Source organism: Planococcus citri, chromosome 2, assembly GCF_950023065.1.
Source record: "Planococcus citri chromosome 2, ihPlaCitr1.1, whole genome shotgun sequence".
Taxonomy (NCBI): Eukaryota; Metazoa; Arthropoda; class Insecta; order Hemiptera; family Pseudococcidae; genus Planococcus; species Planococcus citri.
Window position 1 is genome coordinate 47,470,251 of NC_088678.1, and position 20,631 is coordinate 47,490,881.

The 20,631-nt window shown below is 35.0% G+C and overlaps 1 protein-coding gene across 1 annotated transcript in view; it reads right to left on the reverse strand.

Moving 5' to 3' along the window:
• RhoGEF64C (Rho guanine nucleotide exchange factor at 64C) overlaps positions 1-20,631 on the reverse strand; it is a 163,796-nt gene that overhangs the window by 5,507 nt on the left and 137,658 nt on the right. The window contains exons 3-4 of the mRNA XM_065350807.1: positions 18,271-20,254; positions 3,042-4,684 (exon numbers count right to left, since the gene is read on the reverse strand). Coding sequence (XP_065206879.1) covers positions 3,042-4,684; positions 18,271-20,254 — 3,627 coding nt within the window. The remainder of the gene's footprint in view (positions 1-3,041; positions 4,685-18,270; positions 20,255-20,631) is intronic.

A 20,631-nucleotide genomic window follows, 5' to 3' on the forward strand; every position in this document is an offset into this window, starting at 1 on the left:
TCATCAGGGTATGAAGACCTATAGGGCAACTCCCAAATCAAAAAATTCCAATTTTTCAAAACAGTCAAAATTTTTTAAATTGGTGAGAAAAATAAAATGACCAGCTACTTACCTAGCTATTTTGTCTTCAAAAAAAAAAAAAAAAAAAAAAAAAAAAACAGAACTACATCTGAATAAAAACTATATTATTTAAAGGATCAATTTTGATTTAAAAAAAGGGACGACGCGACGTTGGTATTTTCTGAGGCACAATTTTTTCTAAAAACTGCCTCGAATTCTTGAAAAGAGCAATTTGGCAGCTACAACTCTTGGAATATTCATTCCATTAAGTCATATTTCAATTATCAAAATGTGCAATTGGGCTATGAAAACTCGGAGAATCTTTCATCAAACCAAAAAAATGTATTTTTTTTTTAGACATTTTACAATGTGTTTAGAAAAATTTAGACCTGAGAAAGTAGGTAGGTACTATTTTCTCTAACAATACCAAACCAGGACCTGTAAATGTGATTATACGTACCTACATTTCAAAAATATCAAAAAATTGCCACGAAAGAGAAACAAAATATGAAAGAATTTTTGGGGGAGGGGTAGTGATGAAATTTGGAAAAAGAAGCTTTCAAGCGATTTTGTAACAAACAGGACTTTTCTTTGGCAAATTTTGATTTAAAAAAATAACTTTTCAGGTAGTCAAAGCAAAAATCAATGCTACATTATTTGAACGTTTTGTCAAAATGAACACAAATTTCTCAGTAGTTTTCGAAAAAATTATGACCATTCAACTACTTTATCAAAAAACTACTTCCTGACAATTTTGACGAAAAATCATTACACATTTTCGTAAACTCACCAAAAATTGACACTCTGACGATTTTAACAACAAACGGGAATTTTTCGACAATTCTAATAAAGAACATGATTCTTTTGGGCAATCTTGGCAAGAGCAGAACTGTTTCCAACAATTTTGACAAAAATTGGCCTTTTTTAACATTTTACCAAAAATTGTTTGACAATTTTGCCAAAAAACGAGAATTTATTGATAATTTTAGCGAAAACAGGATTCTTTTGGGAAATCTTGGCAAGAGCAGAACAAACTGTTTAACAATTTTTACAAAAATTGACCTTTTTTAACAATTTTACCAAAAATGGTCACATTTTGACAATTTTGACAAAAAACAAATTTTTTTGGCAATTTTGACGAAAATAAGATTCTTTTGGGCAGTCTTGGCAAGAGCAAAACTGTCTAACAATTTTGAGAAAAATTGGCCCTTTTTAACAATTTTACCAAAAATGGGCAGAGTGGGCACGTTTTGACAATTTTGCCAAAAAACGATAATTTTTTGGCAATTTTGGCAAAAAACAGAATTCTTTTGGGCAACATTGGCAAGAACAGGATTGTCTAACAATTTTGACAAAAACTTGCCCTTTTTAACAATTTGACTAAAATTGACACTTTTTGACAATTTTCCTAAAAATGGACGTTTTTTGACATTTTTATTCTTTTACAAAAATTGACACTATTTTACAACTTTTAAAAAAATTGGCATCATTTGACTTGAGGTAATTTGGCAAAGGAATTTTTGTTTGGCAATTTTGGAACAAAAACTGGACTTTTTATAAACACTATGAGAGTGTACCCCCTCTCCCCCCCAAAAAAACAAGGGTTCTCTACTAATAATTAAAGACTACCAGAAATTAAATTTCCCGGAATAGTGACTGGTCGCCAATTTTTTCTCAAGTTTGGGAAATTTTTTCAAATTTTGGAAACGTTTGAAATTTCATAGCATATACCCTCAATTTTCCGTTATGACAGTCGACATTTTCTTGTGAAAGCCAATCAGTTGGTCCTATTTATGCTTCGGCAAAAAAAATTAGCAAAATCAATGATTTCTTAGTCAGTAGGTCAGTACATATAAAGAATTTGACAAACAGCACGTGTCATTATAAATTATTCATGTTTCAAGAGGGAGGGGAAGGGGGTCAGAAGAAATGTATCAAAAAATAGGAAAATCTCGTATCAAAAAAAAAATCTCCAAAAAATCACACATTTCTGCAGAAAATCACGCGAACTTTATTTATTGTTTCAATGAATGGAAGTCAACCCCCTTCCCCCGATTTAGAGCCTTCAGCATGAGCGGAACTGATTAATATCTACATACAACATTTTCTGAATAAATTCACGAGACTGATGCTAAAAAAAAATCAACTTTTGTCGGCGGTTCCAGATTGACTCAAAACAAGTCGGAATTAATTTGGAATATCTTTGAGTTCTATTCTAGGAACAGTTGAGGTCTCCAGTAATTTTCTGCAGAAATGGACGATTTTGGAATTTTTGTGAAACACTATAGGTATATAAAATTTCCTAACTCCAAAAGAACACATATTCAATCAATCATGTGATCTGATTTCAAGTTTGTTATTCACCTGCTCCATTCGAATCATAATCTTAAAATCATTCAACTTGATTCAAATTTCAGCTACCAAAAAGTGGATTACAGCGTTCTTTGAAAGCTCAAGGGAAAAATCAAATTTTTGTGGAGGCTTCAGATGATTTTTAAAGTAACCGCAATCAATTTTAGAGAGGCGGAGAACTTAAATATGGAAACTTATTCTCAGATTTTCATCCCAAAATTCACTTTTCTTGTAAAAAATCAATGTATCAATGGGCTATTTTGGTGCTATTCAAAAATTCACCGACAAAATTCAAAAATTCACTTCAGCAGCTCAAAATTCAACTCATAAGTGTGAGGGACGTGTTTTTTTCAGTGTACCAAACTTTTTTCTGATCGTAGGGAACGAGTTGTAGGGTTTCCTTGTGAGATGGGTAGCCTAACCTTTGGGCCACGGGAGCAAAGAGCAAACGTGTTCATAAATTTCTCAAACTATAGCGAATAATTTCAAACTTCAGTCTTCAAATGATCTAAAAACCATGATAGGTGGATTTTTTCGAAACATCAGCACGCAGGAAAGTAAGTCTAGGTACGAGTAATTCTTTGAAGAAAATAACAAAAAATCATCGAACAAATCGCTGATCAACATACCTTTTCAACGGAAGCATTAAGAAAGCTAACAAGCTCGTCGCTGGAATCGCTGACGTTGCTCAAATGACTAACACGGCTGCTGAGATCAATCGACCCGATCCTAGAATGATTGCCAGAATCGCTTTGCTCCGATTCGGCCGCCTCTTCTACGATAAACTCTGGTTCTTCGGGTATCCTGCATCTTTCCTTGGCGCCGGCCAAATACCTCAAAATATCGTACTTGCTAGCACCCTCGAAAATGGACCTAGGTGGTATAACGATACCTACATCGTCCACCTTGGCTGGCGGCGGCTCCAACGGTAACGGTGGCGGAGTTTCCGATATCTCTTCGTATATCGGCTCCGTTAAATCGTATTCGTTCTCGATGATCTGCGGCGTATTATTCAAGCCTACTTCGTCTTCGGTTAATTTCTCGTTTATCTTACACGACATGTAATGCAACGAGAAATCCTGTTTGCAATATTGATCAGTCTCGTGGTCGGCTACCGCATCCTCAAACGAGTCGCCGCTCATCGTAGAGTCGGTCGATTTCGAGCTTTGTTTAGAGGAGCAGTCGCACACATGATGAGATGCTTGAGCAGAGTCTTCTTCGATGGTTTCAGTTTGGGTGCTTATTTCATTAGACGACTCGTTATTTGATTTAACGTAGATTTCATTACGTTCCGGAGTTACTAGTACGTTACTTTTGTAATCGTCCGAGTTGACGTTGTTACTACTACTACTACTACTAGTTTGGCAGTCTTTGTATCCGACGTTAATAGTTACGGTATTATTTCTTTGGCTTGGTTTAGCTGCTAAGCAAGCAGGAGATCTATCGTCGAAATTAATGGTAATCGAGGTTTTGCTGCTGTTCTTCAACGTACTACTCTGATCGTTGCCATCTACAGTAGCGACGCAGCTGTCATCGTTCGCACTTTTATCCGTCTCTTCTACTTCCGGAGTAATCGTAACGATTGTACGGTTCTCCAAGGCTGCAGAAGGGTGCTGAGGCTGCGGTTGTGGCTGTGGTTGCTGCTGTTGCTGTTGATGATTCAGGTGAGGTGTTACGTTAATCTTGATCACTGATCCAGCATAGCCGGGCTTTTCTTTCTCGACAACGGTGGTTCGGTTTTGCAAAAAGGTCTTCGTCAACGAAGGAATCTGCTTGATTTCATCGTCCCTGAATACCAGCAATGTCTCCGAATACGGTTTATCCGATTCTTCGTTCTCATTACCGTTCACGTTTATCACCATCGGACTGCTGGTTGCGCCAGCACCCATACTCGATATCTTACTGACGATTAAATTATCCGATTTATTGAACGGGAAATACTGCCTAGGTGGTAGATATGGTTTAACGTCGGCGGCCATCATTGTTTTATCAGCAGCATCCAACCTAATGGTAGTCGGTGGTAACGGAGGTGGTATCGCAGGACGCGAGCACATCCTGTGCCCATTAGTAGTCGGCTTATCCGGGCCACTATGGAATAACCTTTTCGGATCGATTTGTTGATTAGCACGGACACGTAATCGCATCGTATCGTTGAACGGCTCGCATTGCACATTTACAAACAATGGTCTAGGTGTTATACATTCGCTTAAGGTACGATGCAGACGAGAAACTGGTTCCGATGATTGGACATCGTTTTTATTATTACCGATACCTGAAATCATACGTAAGCAGAAGAAAAAACAACTTTACTAGTTTGTACATAAAAATGGTCGTTGAATTTAAATTACATATCATGAGAGCCTATACTCCGATCGCGTGTACACGTTCATTGTCAATACCAACAACGTACTCGTAGGCATCGTGATTCGTGAAATTTCTACCATACCATAAGGGCAAAAAGAAGGGAAAAAAACAAGAAAAATAAAGCCAGCATCTGCTCCAGAGTACCTTTACAACCCGAGTCGTAGTATGTCTCGAGGAATTTCATGCGGTATAATTGTAATTACCGCTATTTCTTGGAAAACTGTTGAGTAAAACAAGCGAAGACGAATTACGGACATTGACGTTCAATACGCGTACCTACTACCTACAACAGATCACCAGTCCATTTTGTATCTCTCCTTCAGCCCCTGCTCCTCATTGTATGTACAATTAGCATACGAAATTTAATAGCTAGGCAGTTTTGTTTTAGTTCAAATTTTACCTACTACAATACCCTAAGGTAATGAGAAAATTTCCGGGTTATTTAACCATTTTCCTCTCCTTCTATGCTATAAAGTTATCCAGGATGTATATAAAACGGTATGTGTATTGGAACAAAAGACACCTTCTTAAATCCATAGAACACGACGCTTACAGCCAATCGTGATCCCATAAGGTCAAGTAGTACCTATACGGTACCTAATACCAATATCTGTAAAGGTATGTATTGACTGTGTGGTATTTATTTGCTTTTTGTATAGGTATAGTTCAGTTATATCCACATATACTAACATATTATCAAACGTCACGAATAATTAACAAAACAGCAATTCATCACGAACTGTGCAGCACAAACAACGCTGCGTAGTCGGTCAACTGGCATTTATATATATTTGTGCATTAATTTTACTGCCAATTCTGCTTTTTGCTTTTTCCCAAGCATATTTGCATAAATAGGTAGGTATAAGTACACGTTGGAGAATATACGTGCCTCGTGCATATTGTAAAGTGTAATGAACGAGGATCGTTTATAGGAAATGGGAAATGCTATTTTTTTTTCAAACGAATGTCAACACTGCACAAGTAATTGAATAATAATTGGAATTTGCAGATTTCGAAAGCAGAAGATCTCAGGGACACAATATTCTATCATCAACAAGCTGATTGATAGGCAGATTGAAACACCCTTTTGGAGAAATTGTGGTTTTCTCAAAAGAAGAACCTGATGATTTAATTTATTTTCTATACTTGGAAAACTAAAAACTTTTTTTTTCAAAGAAAATATCTGAAAAATGTTGATGCAATAGTGGAAAATTTTAGGATACCTAAGCCTAAATTAAATTTTTTTCAACTTACAGTGAAGCTCCCTGGCAAAACTTCATTTCAACTTTTAGTAAGAAGATTAAAATTTTCATAGAGACTTTTTTTCATAAAAATTGCTGGAAAATGTTCGCAAGTAAAACTCAGAGCGTAAGAGCTGCCTCATAAACCATGACTAACAATTTGTACGATGAAATCGTTCAGAATTGAAAATTGACATTTTCCTATCTTTTGACGCATTTTGCTCAGAATTTGAATTTTTTTTAATGTTGACCTTTAAGGTCAAACACGACGAAACGCGTTTTTTATAGGTTGGTACGTTTTTAATTTTTCTGAGCATGTTGCAATGACTTCTGACTTCTGAGCTTGAAAAAAATAATATTCCAAAAAATGATGATTTTGCCTTGATTTCTGAAAAAGTCCTGTATTTTTCCAAAGTTTCCAATAGTCTTGTTTTTTTTGTCAAAATTTCCCATTTTTGCCGAAAATTGACAAAAGGGTCCCGTTTTGGGTCATAATTGTGAAGAAATTCTTGCTATTTGTCCAACAAAGGTACCTATTGATTTCTGATTCAAATGTCTAAAGAGTCTCGTTTTTTGTAAAATAAAAAGACCTTTTTTATACCTATATTTCCAACAAAAAAAATCAATATTCCGCCAACATCGTCAAAAAAAATCACGGTTTCGCCATAATTTCCGAAAAAGGTACCAATTTTTGTCAAGATTGCTAGAAAGTCTCATTTTTTGTAACTGTAGTAATTGTCAAAAAAAGGCTCTATTTTTTTGTCGAGGAAGTCCTAATTTTTTACATAAAGGTACCTATAAGTCCTTTTCTTTTCAAAACTGCCGAATATTTCCGATAAGTTCATGTTTTTTGCCAAAATTGAAAGAAAGTTCCTTTTTTTTCACCAAATTTGTAAAAAAGTCTTTTCTTTTTCTTTTGCCTAAAGTGCCTTGAGAAGCCCTGTTTTCTGTTTAGATTTCCATGAAAAGTCCATTTTCTGTCTATGTCAAAATCTCCCTTTTTCAAAATTGCCAAATAAAAGTCCTGCTTTTGCCTAAATTTAAAAAAAAAAAGTAGATACACTTTTAAAATTGCCAAAAAAATGCATGTATATTTTTTGGTAGCCCCGTTGAGAAAGGTACGTATTTGTCATTTTTTACCAATATTGCTAAAAAGTCTCATTTTTTGTACAAAAATTGTCGCGAAGATCATTTCTGTCAAAATTCATGTTTTTTTAAATTCGCCAAAGAAAAATTCTATTTTTTGCCAAAGTAGTCAAAATATTTTTTTTTGCGGAATTGTCAAGAAATTCTGTTGTTTTTTTTCAACTGTCAAAAAGCCCTTTTTTATGCCCTACGCCTCGACGTTATTGTTATAGGTACCTTGGCTCATATAACTAGTAGGTAATTAAGTACTTTTTTTTTTTTTTTAAATCCAGATATGAAAATTTTTTAAAACTTTTGACCCTCCTCCTTTCAGAAAAAAACAAATCTGAAATATAAGGAAATTTTTTTGAAAAAATTCCGCATAAATGCACTTCTAAGTGACCATTTTCTCTATGAAAGTTGGAAAATTTTTGGATCATCCCTTCAGTTTTGATACAAAAACTAAACTTTTGAGCGAATTTCGTCAAATTTGGTGAATATGTCGATTTCATCATTCAACATACATACCCTTAAAGGCTCAATTTCGCGGGGGGGGGGGAGTTGAAGAACGGAGAGTAAGCGAAATTTCTTCGTTTCTGAACTCAAAATCTGAGATGAAGGACACGTCTCCTATCTCAACCGAGAATCACCTTTGATGTACGTATGTACCTACATTTGACTCTCCTTTTCTGCTCGTTGGGGCTAAATCAGATGTCGAGACCAAGAAAAATTCAATAGTATTTAAAATCACCCTCTTCAAAAACCAATATTCAGTCAATTTTCAAAATCTGATACCCCCTTTCCCCTCCCCACGATAAAGAATCTAATTTAGGACCAAGATTGAAAATCTATTATTCAAAATTTAAAATCAGAGACATCAGAGGCTCAAGATATCCTTATATCGTATAATTTCACATCGTTTTTCAATTTTACCCCCTCCCCACCCCTCTTTCCCCCTTTTTGGGGTTTAATCAAGGGTCAGGATTGAAAAACGATTCAAAACTCAAAATCAATGACACCAAAAACCAATACAATTTAGATATCCATATCATAATTTCCTAAGATTTTGAAATTTATGCCTCTTCCCACTGTGTTATAGGACCGATCTGGAAGCTGGAGTAGATAATGCTCAAAATCTGAAAACGAATGCAAAAATCGGAATCAACAATAACTACATACGTATGATGACTTAAAAACCCGCGTTTTTTCAATTTTTCTTAAACTTTGTCGCGTATGAAATCTGATTTTGACTTTGGTGCTGACCCCACCCCTCCTACATATCTTTTCATTCATCTGCATTTTATTGAGGAGAGGTATTTTATAATTATTATTCCGACATAACGTGTCTCTCTTCTGTTTTTTGACCAATTAACGAACATGAATTGATTCCACAGCCTAACTACTTGTGAATAAAATCACAATAAAAGCAGTATAGATATAGGTATGGATGTTAGTAAACAAACAAACAAACCTATATTGTATGCGCTCTACTCCTCTAGATTCAAGATACACTTTGAAGTTCCAAACGGACATAGACTCAGAGAACTCGTATATGGCATATCCTCACTCTTCAGCATACCATACCCATAGGCCATAATACACAATTCCACAAAAGAATTATTCAATTCAATGCAGTAATACGCAGTACTATTATATAAAAAGTACAAACGGAAACACTCCAGAGTCGAAAATTTCTCAACGTTTACAATTGGATGGACATTGTGTATAGTATCTCTATCTACCTTCAAGTACATCTACATACGAGTACGTCCATTACTTACGTACATACATACAAAACCAAACTGTAAGTACATTCGTATATATTATACGAGTACAGTGAGAATAATAAACCTTGTCAGCCAAATTCCGTTACTTTCGAACTCTGTACAGATCGGCCGTGAAACATATAATCAGAAATTTAACGCAAACGAAAAAAAAAAAAAATTCTAGCACCGCGAAAAATATTCGTCCAGATTAATTTCTCGTAAGTGAAAGTACCTACACGTAGTATACGAAAACACTACACATACCTACTAACATATGTCTCGCAAGTCTCGCACACATGCTTACATATTACGTGCGTTTAATCGACTCGAACGATGAATGGTTAAACGTTTTTTACGTTTTACTACGTAGTACGTAGGCCGCAGGTAAGTTAAGGTATACGTGAGTACACCTATAAATGCCTATACCTTATGCTATGTAACGGTAAGTACGTATACAAGGTAGGCTATGTGTATTGTAGGTACATTAGAGTCTTTAATGCGCATCCTATACACTTTAGTTTTTTTCCCTCGCTCTTCTGTTTAACGCGATTACATAGGTTATATGTATACGAGTGATACATGGTAACAAACTATACGTATACAAACATGATTAGAAAATGAATTGAAGAAGGCGAAAGTAATATTGCTATTTGTTACGATACCTAGCATAATTGTACCTCTCTATACCTAATACACTCATATACTTACTCTTTCTTATACAGGTGTATAGATCTAACAACTACAAATATATACAAGTACATTCATCATCTATACCTGCACGTATGTCTTAATTGATCGCTTAATAAGGCTTGAAATTTCACGATCAAGTTTATAATTCATAACCGAAAATCTGGCATATCATTAAATATGTACTAGGTAGGTAGAGGTACTACGTGTTCCTAGAACCTACTCTTGAGCACTGCTTCAATGAAAGCACCGATGGAATTTCTTTAAATACCCATATACTGGAGTACACATAAATCCAATAGCCTATGTACATATGTACGATGTAGGTACATAATTGTCGGTGATTTCTTTTAGTAGGTAGGTTTTTTCCACAGAATGGCGAATGCTATAATCAGGATTATTACGTTTTACATGCTCTTAGTAAGTACCTACCTACCTACATAGTTACCATGTATACAAGGTGCTCATTTTAAATAGCTCTCATGTTTCTTTGAATTTAATACACAAGTGATCAAATCACATGTGTAGGGACTATAGTACACAAAATGTGTTAAAATGTAGCCCATAAATTGCGTGATTTTTCCACGAATATTAATTTTACAATGGAGGAAGAAATGTACAAAATTCGTGTTTCGTCAGGTATTTTGATTATCGATACATTTTTGTAAACAGTTATAAGTGCAATTCCAAGTTATACTAATACGAGTATATACCGAAGTGGCTTTTTTATTGCAAGGCGAGGGAGATGAAAATAGGAAGTAAATACTTTTGAGGTATTGTAGGTGTCTAACTGTCTACCTATCGGATGTATTTACATCTTGTATACCTATTGTCGATTTAAAACGTCGTATTGTGAGCAGATAGAGGTACCTTAATCCTATCTTATAGGTATGCATTTGTCGGACCAATTTACTTGATTAGTCAGAAATTACTCACATAAACTGAGGATTCAAGATTTTACCGAAGTTCAATTCCAGATATTTGAAGGTATGAATTATGTTGCCTACTTTAATCGTGGACAGTGATTTTTTTAAATACGGCAGAGGGGTTGGGGAGGAAATTGAAAAATCAAAAAAATAAGGAAGAAAATATGACCACAAAACAATTAAAAATTTAGGTTTGAGCGACGACTATGATTTTAAACTTTTCTTCCTAGTTTCACTGATCTTAATATTTGAATTTGAAGCTATAATGCCAATTGCCAAACGAACTATGAAAATTTATGAATTTTACCAAACCTATCTATACTTTTAGCTTTGCCAAACCAAATCTAAATTTCATGCACCTTGACTAATAAGTTTTCAAGTTTCGTCAAAACTAATTTGGATTTGATGCATTCACCCACCCAGGGCCATCGAGAGACAATGCTAGTCCGTGGCGAATAAATACATAGATGTAATTTGTTTCCATTTCTAGAGACGAAACTACTATAGAGATTTTTTGAGGGGGGGAGGGGGTTCGACTGAAAATTTGCGACTGATATAGGGGGAAAGAAGTACCAATAAATTTTGCCAATTGACATAGCATTCACATGATTTATAAAAATTTTCATTTTTTGTTTTGGATTTTTGGGGGCCTAAATGTGATGTTTTCATTTTAAAACAAAAAACAAAATTGGCCCGAACGAAGCAAGGGCTAAAGTTTTTCGAAAATTTGTATTTTGAGAGAACTAAAAACGATGTTTTTTCATGCAAGAAGTTTATTTTTCGACTTTTAAAATTTTTAGAATTAGAAAGATTTTTTTTAGGTTGTTGATTTTGAAAAAGAAAATAGGCCCAAGTGAGGGCGAAAGCTCTTGAAAATTAGTACTTCGAGAAGCATAAAAAGAATATTTTTTGTGCAAAAAGTTTATTTTTTCATTTTAAAATTTCAAAAATTGAACGAATTTTTTTTTTAGAAATTTCAATTTTGAGAAAGAAAAGAAAACAAGCTTTCAAAAATTTTTGTGTTTTGAGAAGTAAAAAAACGGAGTTTCCTCTCATCACAAGCCCTTCTTTCGCCGAGCCTTCCAGAAAGTGCGGGCCCGGGTCAAACCACTCCCTTTGCCCCCTCTCTAGACGGCCCTGTACCCACCAACAGAAATTTTTGAGCTTTACTAAACCCAAAGTAATTTTTTTATGCTTTAAAAAACCTATCTAAATTTTTTCATTTGACGAAATCCAATCTAAATTTTATGCTTTTCCAACTCTATCGAAAACTTTGAGAGCTATAATTATGATGAATTTCCTTTATCCAGTGGAATCCAAAAATCCAAGTTTTGTCAAACCCAAAACAAATTCGGTTCTTTGACGCACCCATTTAAATTTTCGAAATTCGCTAAATCTAATCTGAATTGCCATTTTGTTAGTCTTATACAAGTTTTCTAGTTTCATCAAACCTAATCAAATTTCAAGTTACATTGAATCCTTTTAAATTTTCAAATTTGACTAAATCTAACCTAATTTTATACATTTGCCAAACCTATCTAAATTTTTGAGTTCTGCTAACCCTAATCTTCTGATGTTTTGCCAAGTCGAACAAAATCTTCAAGTTTGGCCAAACCTACATATCTAAATTTTCAAATTTCTTCAAACTTTTCTAAATTGGTCAGACCTCAATTTAATGCATTTGTCAGATCTAACCAAGTTTTCAAGTCTCTTCAAACCGAATAGATGCTAACAGACCTGATGGATTTCTCAACCTTTTCCCAGCTGAAAATTTTGCCAAACCTTCTTCAAATTTTCTGAAAATTTCCTATTCAGTTTTGGTTTCGGTTTGACAAAATTTGAAAGCGTTGATAAGTTTGATTGGTTTGGCATGATTTGAAAAAAAATATGCTTAAGTTTGGGGGTGCCATGAAGAAATGATAGAATTGTGGTCGAATACTCATTGAACTCAAGTGACATGTTTATTATTATTTTTTTTTAATTGAACCTGATTTAAAAAATCATTTTTAATTTTGAGTAAAATCGTCAAATTAGGCACATGGTTGTGGACGATTCAATTCAAATTTTTTTTCCAGCTGTAATTCGTAATTTACAATTCATAATAATTATTCTTCTAATTAATTTCAAGGTATTTCTTATTCGAATTTTGAGGTACTTTAATGAACTTTGAATGATGTTTCAAGCAATTATTGCTACATTTAATTCAATATTTTACCAAAATTCCATCTCTTCTTGGCAAGTTCTGGGTATTTTTATGCACATTTTACAGCCATTTTCAATTGTTTTTATATTATTTAAAAATGTGTAACTATTAAAAAAAATCTTCATACATTTTTTGATCATTTTTAACCATTTTTACCGACGAAAATTTTACAATTTTTTAGTGAGAAATTTCTTTGGAGTGGTTTTGCAAAAAGCAAACCTACAAACCATGAAAAATGGTCCAGCGCGGAGGGGAGGTCAATGACCTCCACTTGGTTGTTCTGTACCAAAATGGCCCAAATTCAAAAATAAACCATTTTGTTTCTAAATTGCATAATTATTATAATGTAGATAACCTTATCTACTTCTGCAAAAAAAAAAAAAAAATAGAATTTTTGTGGAATTGCTGATCATAAAATCAAGTTTTTCAAAAATTAGGTATTATCTTTAAATAACAAAAGTTCAACTTCTGACAATCCCTTCAATTCACCCTTAGTCTTCTCAGTCTCATTACATCATAACAAAAACTGCCAACTCTTTACTTAAGTACCCTGAACTTTTACATAAAACCCCTTTCATCAAAGCATTTGTATGAACTTGAACAGCGAAAAAATAGAGCATCGATATTTCCAATCATTTGTGGTCAACCACACTCGACCATTTCAGTTCGATCCAATTATAAAATTACATTACCATAAAAAAGCGTCGAGTTAATCTCCACTATATCGGTAAAGTTCATAAATGGAAATAGGTATTCTGAACTTCTGACCCACTACTGTGTAGTTATAGGTATCGCTTTTGCCACCCATAGGTAAATCCTTATCGAATTTCATCAATAAACTATAGCTTTGCTATGTATAACTACGATACCCGAAGTACTAAAAAGCAAAACCCATACATAGGCATCTTACCTCTCTTCTTGGGCACTGAATATACGAACAGTACGAAAGCACCAAAAATCAGATAAGTAACAGGTCGATATAAAAAATCGAAACAGAAGTTGCCTTATGGCAATTCACAAACATACAAAGTATAGCGATTACATCTTTTATAGAAAGGTATTAACTCCAACAGACACCGATTCAAAAAGGTTCAAACTATACCGATCAAGATTTTCGACAATTTACAACGTTATAATTTTGTTCGCTAGATTATTAAAATGTCACCAATTATCGTAAAAATTACGCAGCCAGAGCTACCACTCCACATGAATTCACTTCTCGAACCGTTATCGCGTAAGATAAAAGCCACCCGATACATTTACCTATCGCAAAGATACACACAAAAAAAACTAGCCACTATTACACGTGTAATTAAAATCACTCATCGAGTAAATTTACGTCAACTTTTGCTCGATTGAACGCTAAAAAAAAAAAAAAAACTACGTCGAGGAGTTCAAAACATAGAAAAATTAATACCGATGATGCCTATTAATGTAATAATCATGTCATAAGGAGCCATTCGCGAATAATATTATGTACCGAATGGTCTAGGTTACATCGTTCTCGCATAATACCCAATCCAGTAAAACGACGAGAAACTTGAATATTATATTAGTCACCTTTCTAATACTCGATAACGGTTTTTCATTTCTAGTTATAAAATCCGATACCTATATCTATGTAAATATTCCTTCCGTGTATAATTTTCAATCGGCGTTGAAGGCGCAAGAGGTGCGGGAGTCCAAGACGGGTAATCGGCGCGGCGTGTGCTGGTTTGTAGTTTTACATCATTTTATTGGTCTTCGCACATAGGAGAACAAGTTGGAGGGATTTTTTTTACACTAATCCATTAGATATGCATCTACATAGGCCTACCTGTAGTTCAAGTTTACGAGGATTTTTTTTTTTTTACTTTTTCAAAAAACAGTTGTATGTAATATGCACCTATACTCGTACGAGTATTTGATATTGAAAATTTATTCGCGGTTACATCGAGATAGCGAATATTTCTCACGAGTGGTCGAAAAAAAAACAGGAAATATTTACAACTTTTTCTCAAATACCTGTATCAAAAGTATGAATCGTGTAGATTTTTTAATATATGTGAGAAGCTTCCAAATAAGATTTGAAAATACTTATTCTCCTCACATTCAATAACGAAAGCTGGCAATATCCAACTAAGTGTTGAAAAATTGAATGATGAAGGGAAGAAGGGGAAGTTGAAGGTTGAAAAAAACAATTTCATACAACATGCAATGGGAAGGAAGGGAGTGAATGAGAGGGGAGGGGGATTAAAATACCTAGAATGAATGCAATTTTTTGGAATCACAAGGAGAAGAGAGGAGTTTAAGAAATGGAATGCAAAATTTCTTACTCGAAAAAAAGAATTTTTGCTTAAGCTTTTTAGAATTTTTGCAAGACCATTGGCATCTATTCCCTCCCCTTGTATCCCACAACCTTCGGAACAAAACTTCATTCTTAAGCAAGTTTTGATACTTGATACCCTGAGTTGGCAATACTCATCGAAATACGCTCAAATTAGAAATTTTGGGTCGGGAGAGGAATATCAAAAACTTGAATCTGAATCAACACAAAATTTTTAGTCATCAAAAATCAACGAATTAGGGGTTGCGGCTTTTTGATTTTTTTGAAATTTCGTGTCACACTTCTGTCCATCTCAATACGCTCACAAAGCTCAAAGTCTGTGAATAAATTAAGAAGATGGTTTAAATGTGATTTTTGAAGATTTTGACCGCAGACCTGCATCACTTTTTCACGATTGGCATGAAGATTAGGCCCCATGATTTTATACAAGTGCTGATAAGAGGGAAGGAGGAAGCGGCGAATCAGACAGAAAAGCAAAAGTTTATTCTACCTAGTACATATCTATTTTAAAAACAAATTTCAAACTGTTTTCGTCGAATTTAGTAAAACTACAAGGAATGATTATCATGAAATTTAAAAAAAAAAAACGGTTAAGTATACGTATGTTTGGTAGCAGAGCGTGGTTATTTATTAAATTTACACAATGCCAAAAAAATATGAAATATCTGTCAAATTCATATTTTTAAAAAGCTGAAAAAGTGTTGAAGTGACGTAAAAACATTCAAAATGAAATAAAAACCACTATTGAATTTCCAAAAAAAAAAAAAGAATGAGTAGGTAGGTACAATTTGTCCAAAAAGCATAAGAAAATGTAAAAAAATTTAAAAAACACAAAAAAGCATGAAAGTCACCAAAAATTGATAGAATTTTAGAAATATTCACAACATTCATAAAAAGTGCAAAAATCATTAAAATTTCAAGAAAAAGCATTAATAACACCATGAACCAAAAAAAAGATACAATTTCGGTGAACTTTTGCCAAAATTGTATAAAAAAGTGTTAAAAACTTGTTAAAATGAAAAAAAAAATCATTAAAATTGATAAAGATTATCAAAAAAGATGAAATTTTAACATATGACAAAAATTGTATGAGAAGATGTTTAAAAAACATGTTAAAATTATTTGAAACGCAAAAAAATATAAAAATCAAAAAAATGAACAAAAACTGACTAAATTTTAGAAAAAATAGACAAAAATTGCATTTAAAAAATGCTGAAAACTTGTTGAAGTGATGAAAAAACATTTTTAAAAAACATTGTAAATCTAGTACTTACAAACAAATGACGAAATTTTAGAAAAATTCAACAAACCCTTTCAATGCCCAAGAAAATTTTTCAGCAATAAAGAGATGAAATTCAGGGATGGAAAGCTGAAAGTTGAAACTTTTGGCTTTAGCTTTTAGCTTCTAAAAAATTTATAAAACTTTAGCTTTAGCTTTTGGCTTTTTAAATTCATAAAGCTTTCTAACGGCTAACTTTTAGCTTCCGAAAATCCTTTGGCTTTTAGCGTTTGGCTTTCAACTTTCGGCTTTTCAAATTTTGTTAAATAAGGTTAATTGAGAAAGGAAAATGGAAATTCATAAACCATAACGAGAAAATAAAAAGAAAAAAATGAAAAAAAGAGAAAAGTAAAAATGTGATAATCTAAAAATAACTCAAACAGAAACTGAAACAAATGAATTTGCAAAATAGCTGAAAGAAAGCTAAATAGTGAATATATAAAGCTTTTGGCTAGCGTTTAGCTTTTCAAGTATACAGCTATGGCTAGCTTGAAGCTTTCAAAAATCAATGGCTTTTGGCTTCTAATATTTTCACACAAGCTGTTGAACACGAACACAATCAGATTTCTCTTCTCAAAAAGCGATTTTTGAAAATTCATCTGTTCTTTAGATTAGTAGGAGGCATGCAGGTAGACAGGGATGGAGAGAGAAAGAGAAAAATTAAACGAGATAAATACTTACTTAGGTACCTACCTACATATGCAAAAAAGCTGAAAAAAAACTGAAAAAATGAAGCTTTTGGCTTTCAAAAACCCCAAACTTCCTCGGCTTTCAGCTTTCAGCTTGCTTTCCATCCCTGCTAGGATTACGGATATTGAAAATCAGTAATTTAAAATTTTGTACATTTTTGTATGGAAGCAGAGCGTCTTAATACTCATCAAATTTTCAGGACCTATTTTTCATTTTTCCATTCTTGAGTAGGGAATGAGTAGTAGAATTGCAAGAATGGAGTCTTAAAACGGATTTTCACGTAAAGATGATTTTAAAAAATACCAGATTTGAACGTTTGTACATTCTTAAGTTATGAGGTAGGAGAGCATGGCTAGGGCTACTTCCTCGAATTTTCAATTTCATATTAAGTTGTGCTCCTGCACTCATTGAAGTCGTGGATTGATGGATTGATCATTAAAAATTGAAACAAACATACCTAAAAATGTACCAAAGTGAAAATGAACTTATTTTGATTTTGTAAGTACCTATACCTATATTCCTTTTAGGTAATGTACAGCTTTCTGTCAGTTGAATTTTGGAACTTTTAAAGTATATCCTCAGTGGTTCAAGTTGTTCTACCTAGGAATGATACTACTGTTCTTTGGAATCCATTAGAAGATTTCAGCCTCTAAGATTATGTAATCACAACTGACAACACCCTAAACTAGCCCACAATATTGTATGTATTACTTCCATAATTACTCCATCAGTGGTCGGCTAATTACAAATTATATTAATAAAGGACCATTATGTACGAGTAGCTTCATGAAAACCATAAATTCGAATAGATATTGGCAGGTAAACGACAGGTATACACAACAGACTGAGAAAAAATGTATGCACAGTTACCTCTTAATAGTAGGAATCACTTTTCAGCAAATTCTCAGATTGGAATTCGGATTTGGAAAAAATTACACGCGTTACGTAACAAGCACACGTATAAAAATGATCGGCAAATTTCACTCGTTATTATGGATTAATAAACGCGCACATTTACTCGACCGACGACAGAACGTAGAAATCGTACAGAATGAAATACACCTATAGCCAATCCACGTAGTATAGGTAGGTATAGGTACGATTGAAAGAGAGAGAGAGAGAGAGATGAGTATAGCCTCGCAAGCTACGTATGCATATGAACGTGTACACAAATCGCGAACATTACACTTGATTTGGGCGATTCGTCAGACATAAAATTGTCAAAAATGATGGAAAACTTGTCACACTCACCTGATTTACAATCATCGGACGTGGTAGGCCTATTGGAAGATTCGGCTGAGGAACTAGAAACATTTACCGAAGAAGGCGGTGGCGGTGGCGGCGGCGGCGACGACGTTACGTTATCATTGACGATATGTTGCGAGGATGATGACGATAACGGTAACGACAACGACGACGTACTACTCGTATCATCGCGCTCATGCTCGCGCTGATCGCGCAAATGACGCCGATAGTCGGCATTTGATTTATCATCGGAGGAGAGAGCGCGATCGGCGTATCGACGCTGTTCGGGTGTGTCGCTGGCGGTTGCATTTTCGGTGTCGTAACCAGTTTCAGCGGCAGCCAAGACTGGCGGATCGACGCTCGTCTTGGAACCACTTTCATCTTCTACCGTTTGCTCCTGCATGCCCTTGAACTGGACTTGCTTCTTGACTTTTCTATCGGTTTGTTTGTTGGTGTTGTTGAAAGTTGTTGAGTAAAAGTTTTTACCGGTGTCGCCTACGGGGCTGTTTTTGTCCGCCGGCGTCGAACAATTATTCAATTTGCCCGCCGCGCCGATATCCGAATCTATTTCCGATGACGTAGCTAACGGTTTCTTCAATATGGATTTAATATCTGCCGAAACAGGTGGCAGTGGCAGTGGAATCGGCGGTGGTGGCGGTGGAGGTAGTGAGCCCACCGAAGAGCAACTGGTTATCGCTCGATAATTTTGGTAAATGGCGCTAGATCGCAACGTGGGATCGCTTTTTGGCGTAATTTTGGCGGCGCTTTTACGTCGAGGAGGTCTTTTGGGCGTCTGTTCGATTGCGTCGGGTTTCGACGAGACACCGTCCACAACGATGTCGCATTTGCCACCGTTGTTTTGGTCTTCTGCGACTGGATCATCGATCGCGTCGCTAATCCAGTCGTCTGTCGGATCCCCTCCTTCGGATAGTTTACTCGGCGTATTAAATACTCTGATTTTTTGACCAGCTATACTGATACCGTTGGTGGAATCTGCTTTATCATCTTTCTTAATATTTTTCAAATTTTCCATCAGCATTTTAGCCGGTTTACTGTCTTGTATTTTGGATCTGAATTTATCCCTCAGCGTAGACTTCTGTTTTTTATACGGTTTTGTGAAACTGCTAATGTCTAAAATATCGTCGTCGCTCATCAAAGAACATCCATCTTCTTCGGGAGATCGTTTCACTAAATCGTAAGGATTAATGCTACACTCCAAGATGGATCTCCTACCGTTATCTTCGCTACTTGCTGTAGCCGAAGCCGGCACATCGGGCGAAGGTAATCGATTAATAGTCATAAGCGGCGAACAGTGTTTCCGTTTGCTAGGCGAATAACTTTTGGCTCGAACGGAACCGCATTTAATGCCAGACAACCTGGATTGCCGGACAACGTCGTAAGGATCTTTATACGCCGGACTTAGCTCGTCGCCTGTCGCATTACAAATCAGATTACGATAAACGCGAGTATTACGAACGGTGCCAAAGCCCTGTATGCAGGCTAAACTTTTCATCTGAGCCGAGCATTTGCGACAGTTTTTCTTCTTGCTGTGACCGTTGACGGTGCAATTTCGGGCACAGTAGCAAACGACAGCTGTGGCTGAGCCATTGTGTTCGAAACCTTGCGCAAAGTCATGGTCGAAGTTGAGGAAAGTGGATCGAATCGAAGGTCTGACGTTCCAACTGCCGTATAGCCAAGCTTCCGCGTATTTCATCGATTGTGACAGGGCGCTACCGCCGGATACGCTGTGATATTTCACGTGATAATCGTTGTAAGCGTTTCGAGCCGGTAATACCGATGCCGCCATTTCGACTTCTAAATTTTCCCGGTTCGATGGTTTACTGTTGTTGTTGTTGTTGTTGTTGGCGGTGTTATTGCTGGTGTTTTTGGTGTGCGATCTTTGTTGAGTAGAGCTGTGGTTACGAGTTGGGGTCGTTGTTGTTGTTGTCGTCGTACCGGCGTTTAACCAACCATTTGAATATCGTTGATCCTGCACAGAAAAACGAACAAAATTTGGATTAGAATGTGAAATTTTATTGAAATTGAGTAAAATTTTCAAAAAACCAAAAAAATATCTGTGAAATATTATATTGAAAATCGAAACATGTAAAACCATAAATCAAAGATAAATAATAGGTAGTTAAAATGATATCACATTGAAATGTCAAAGTCAAAAGGTTGCTGTGAACCTGAATTTTTGACGAGTAACTCGTCAAATTGATTTTTTTTGAGACGGGGAGCGGAAATTCTCCCTCCCCCCCAAATCATGACTAAAAAAAAGAAAATAAATGAACATGTAGGGTAGATAAATCATTAAAAAATATAGCATAAAACGATAGTCAAAAATTGACTGAAAATTTAAAAAAT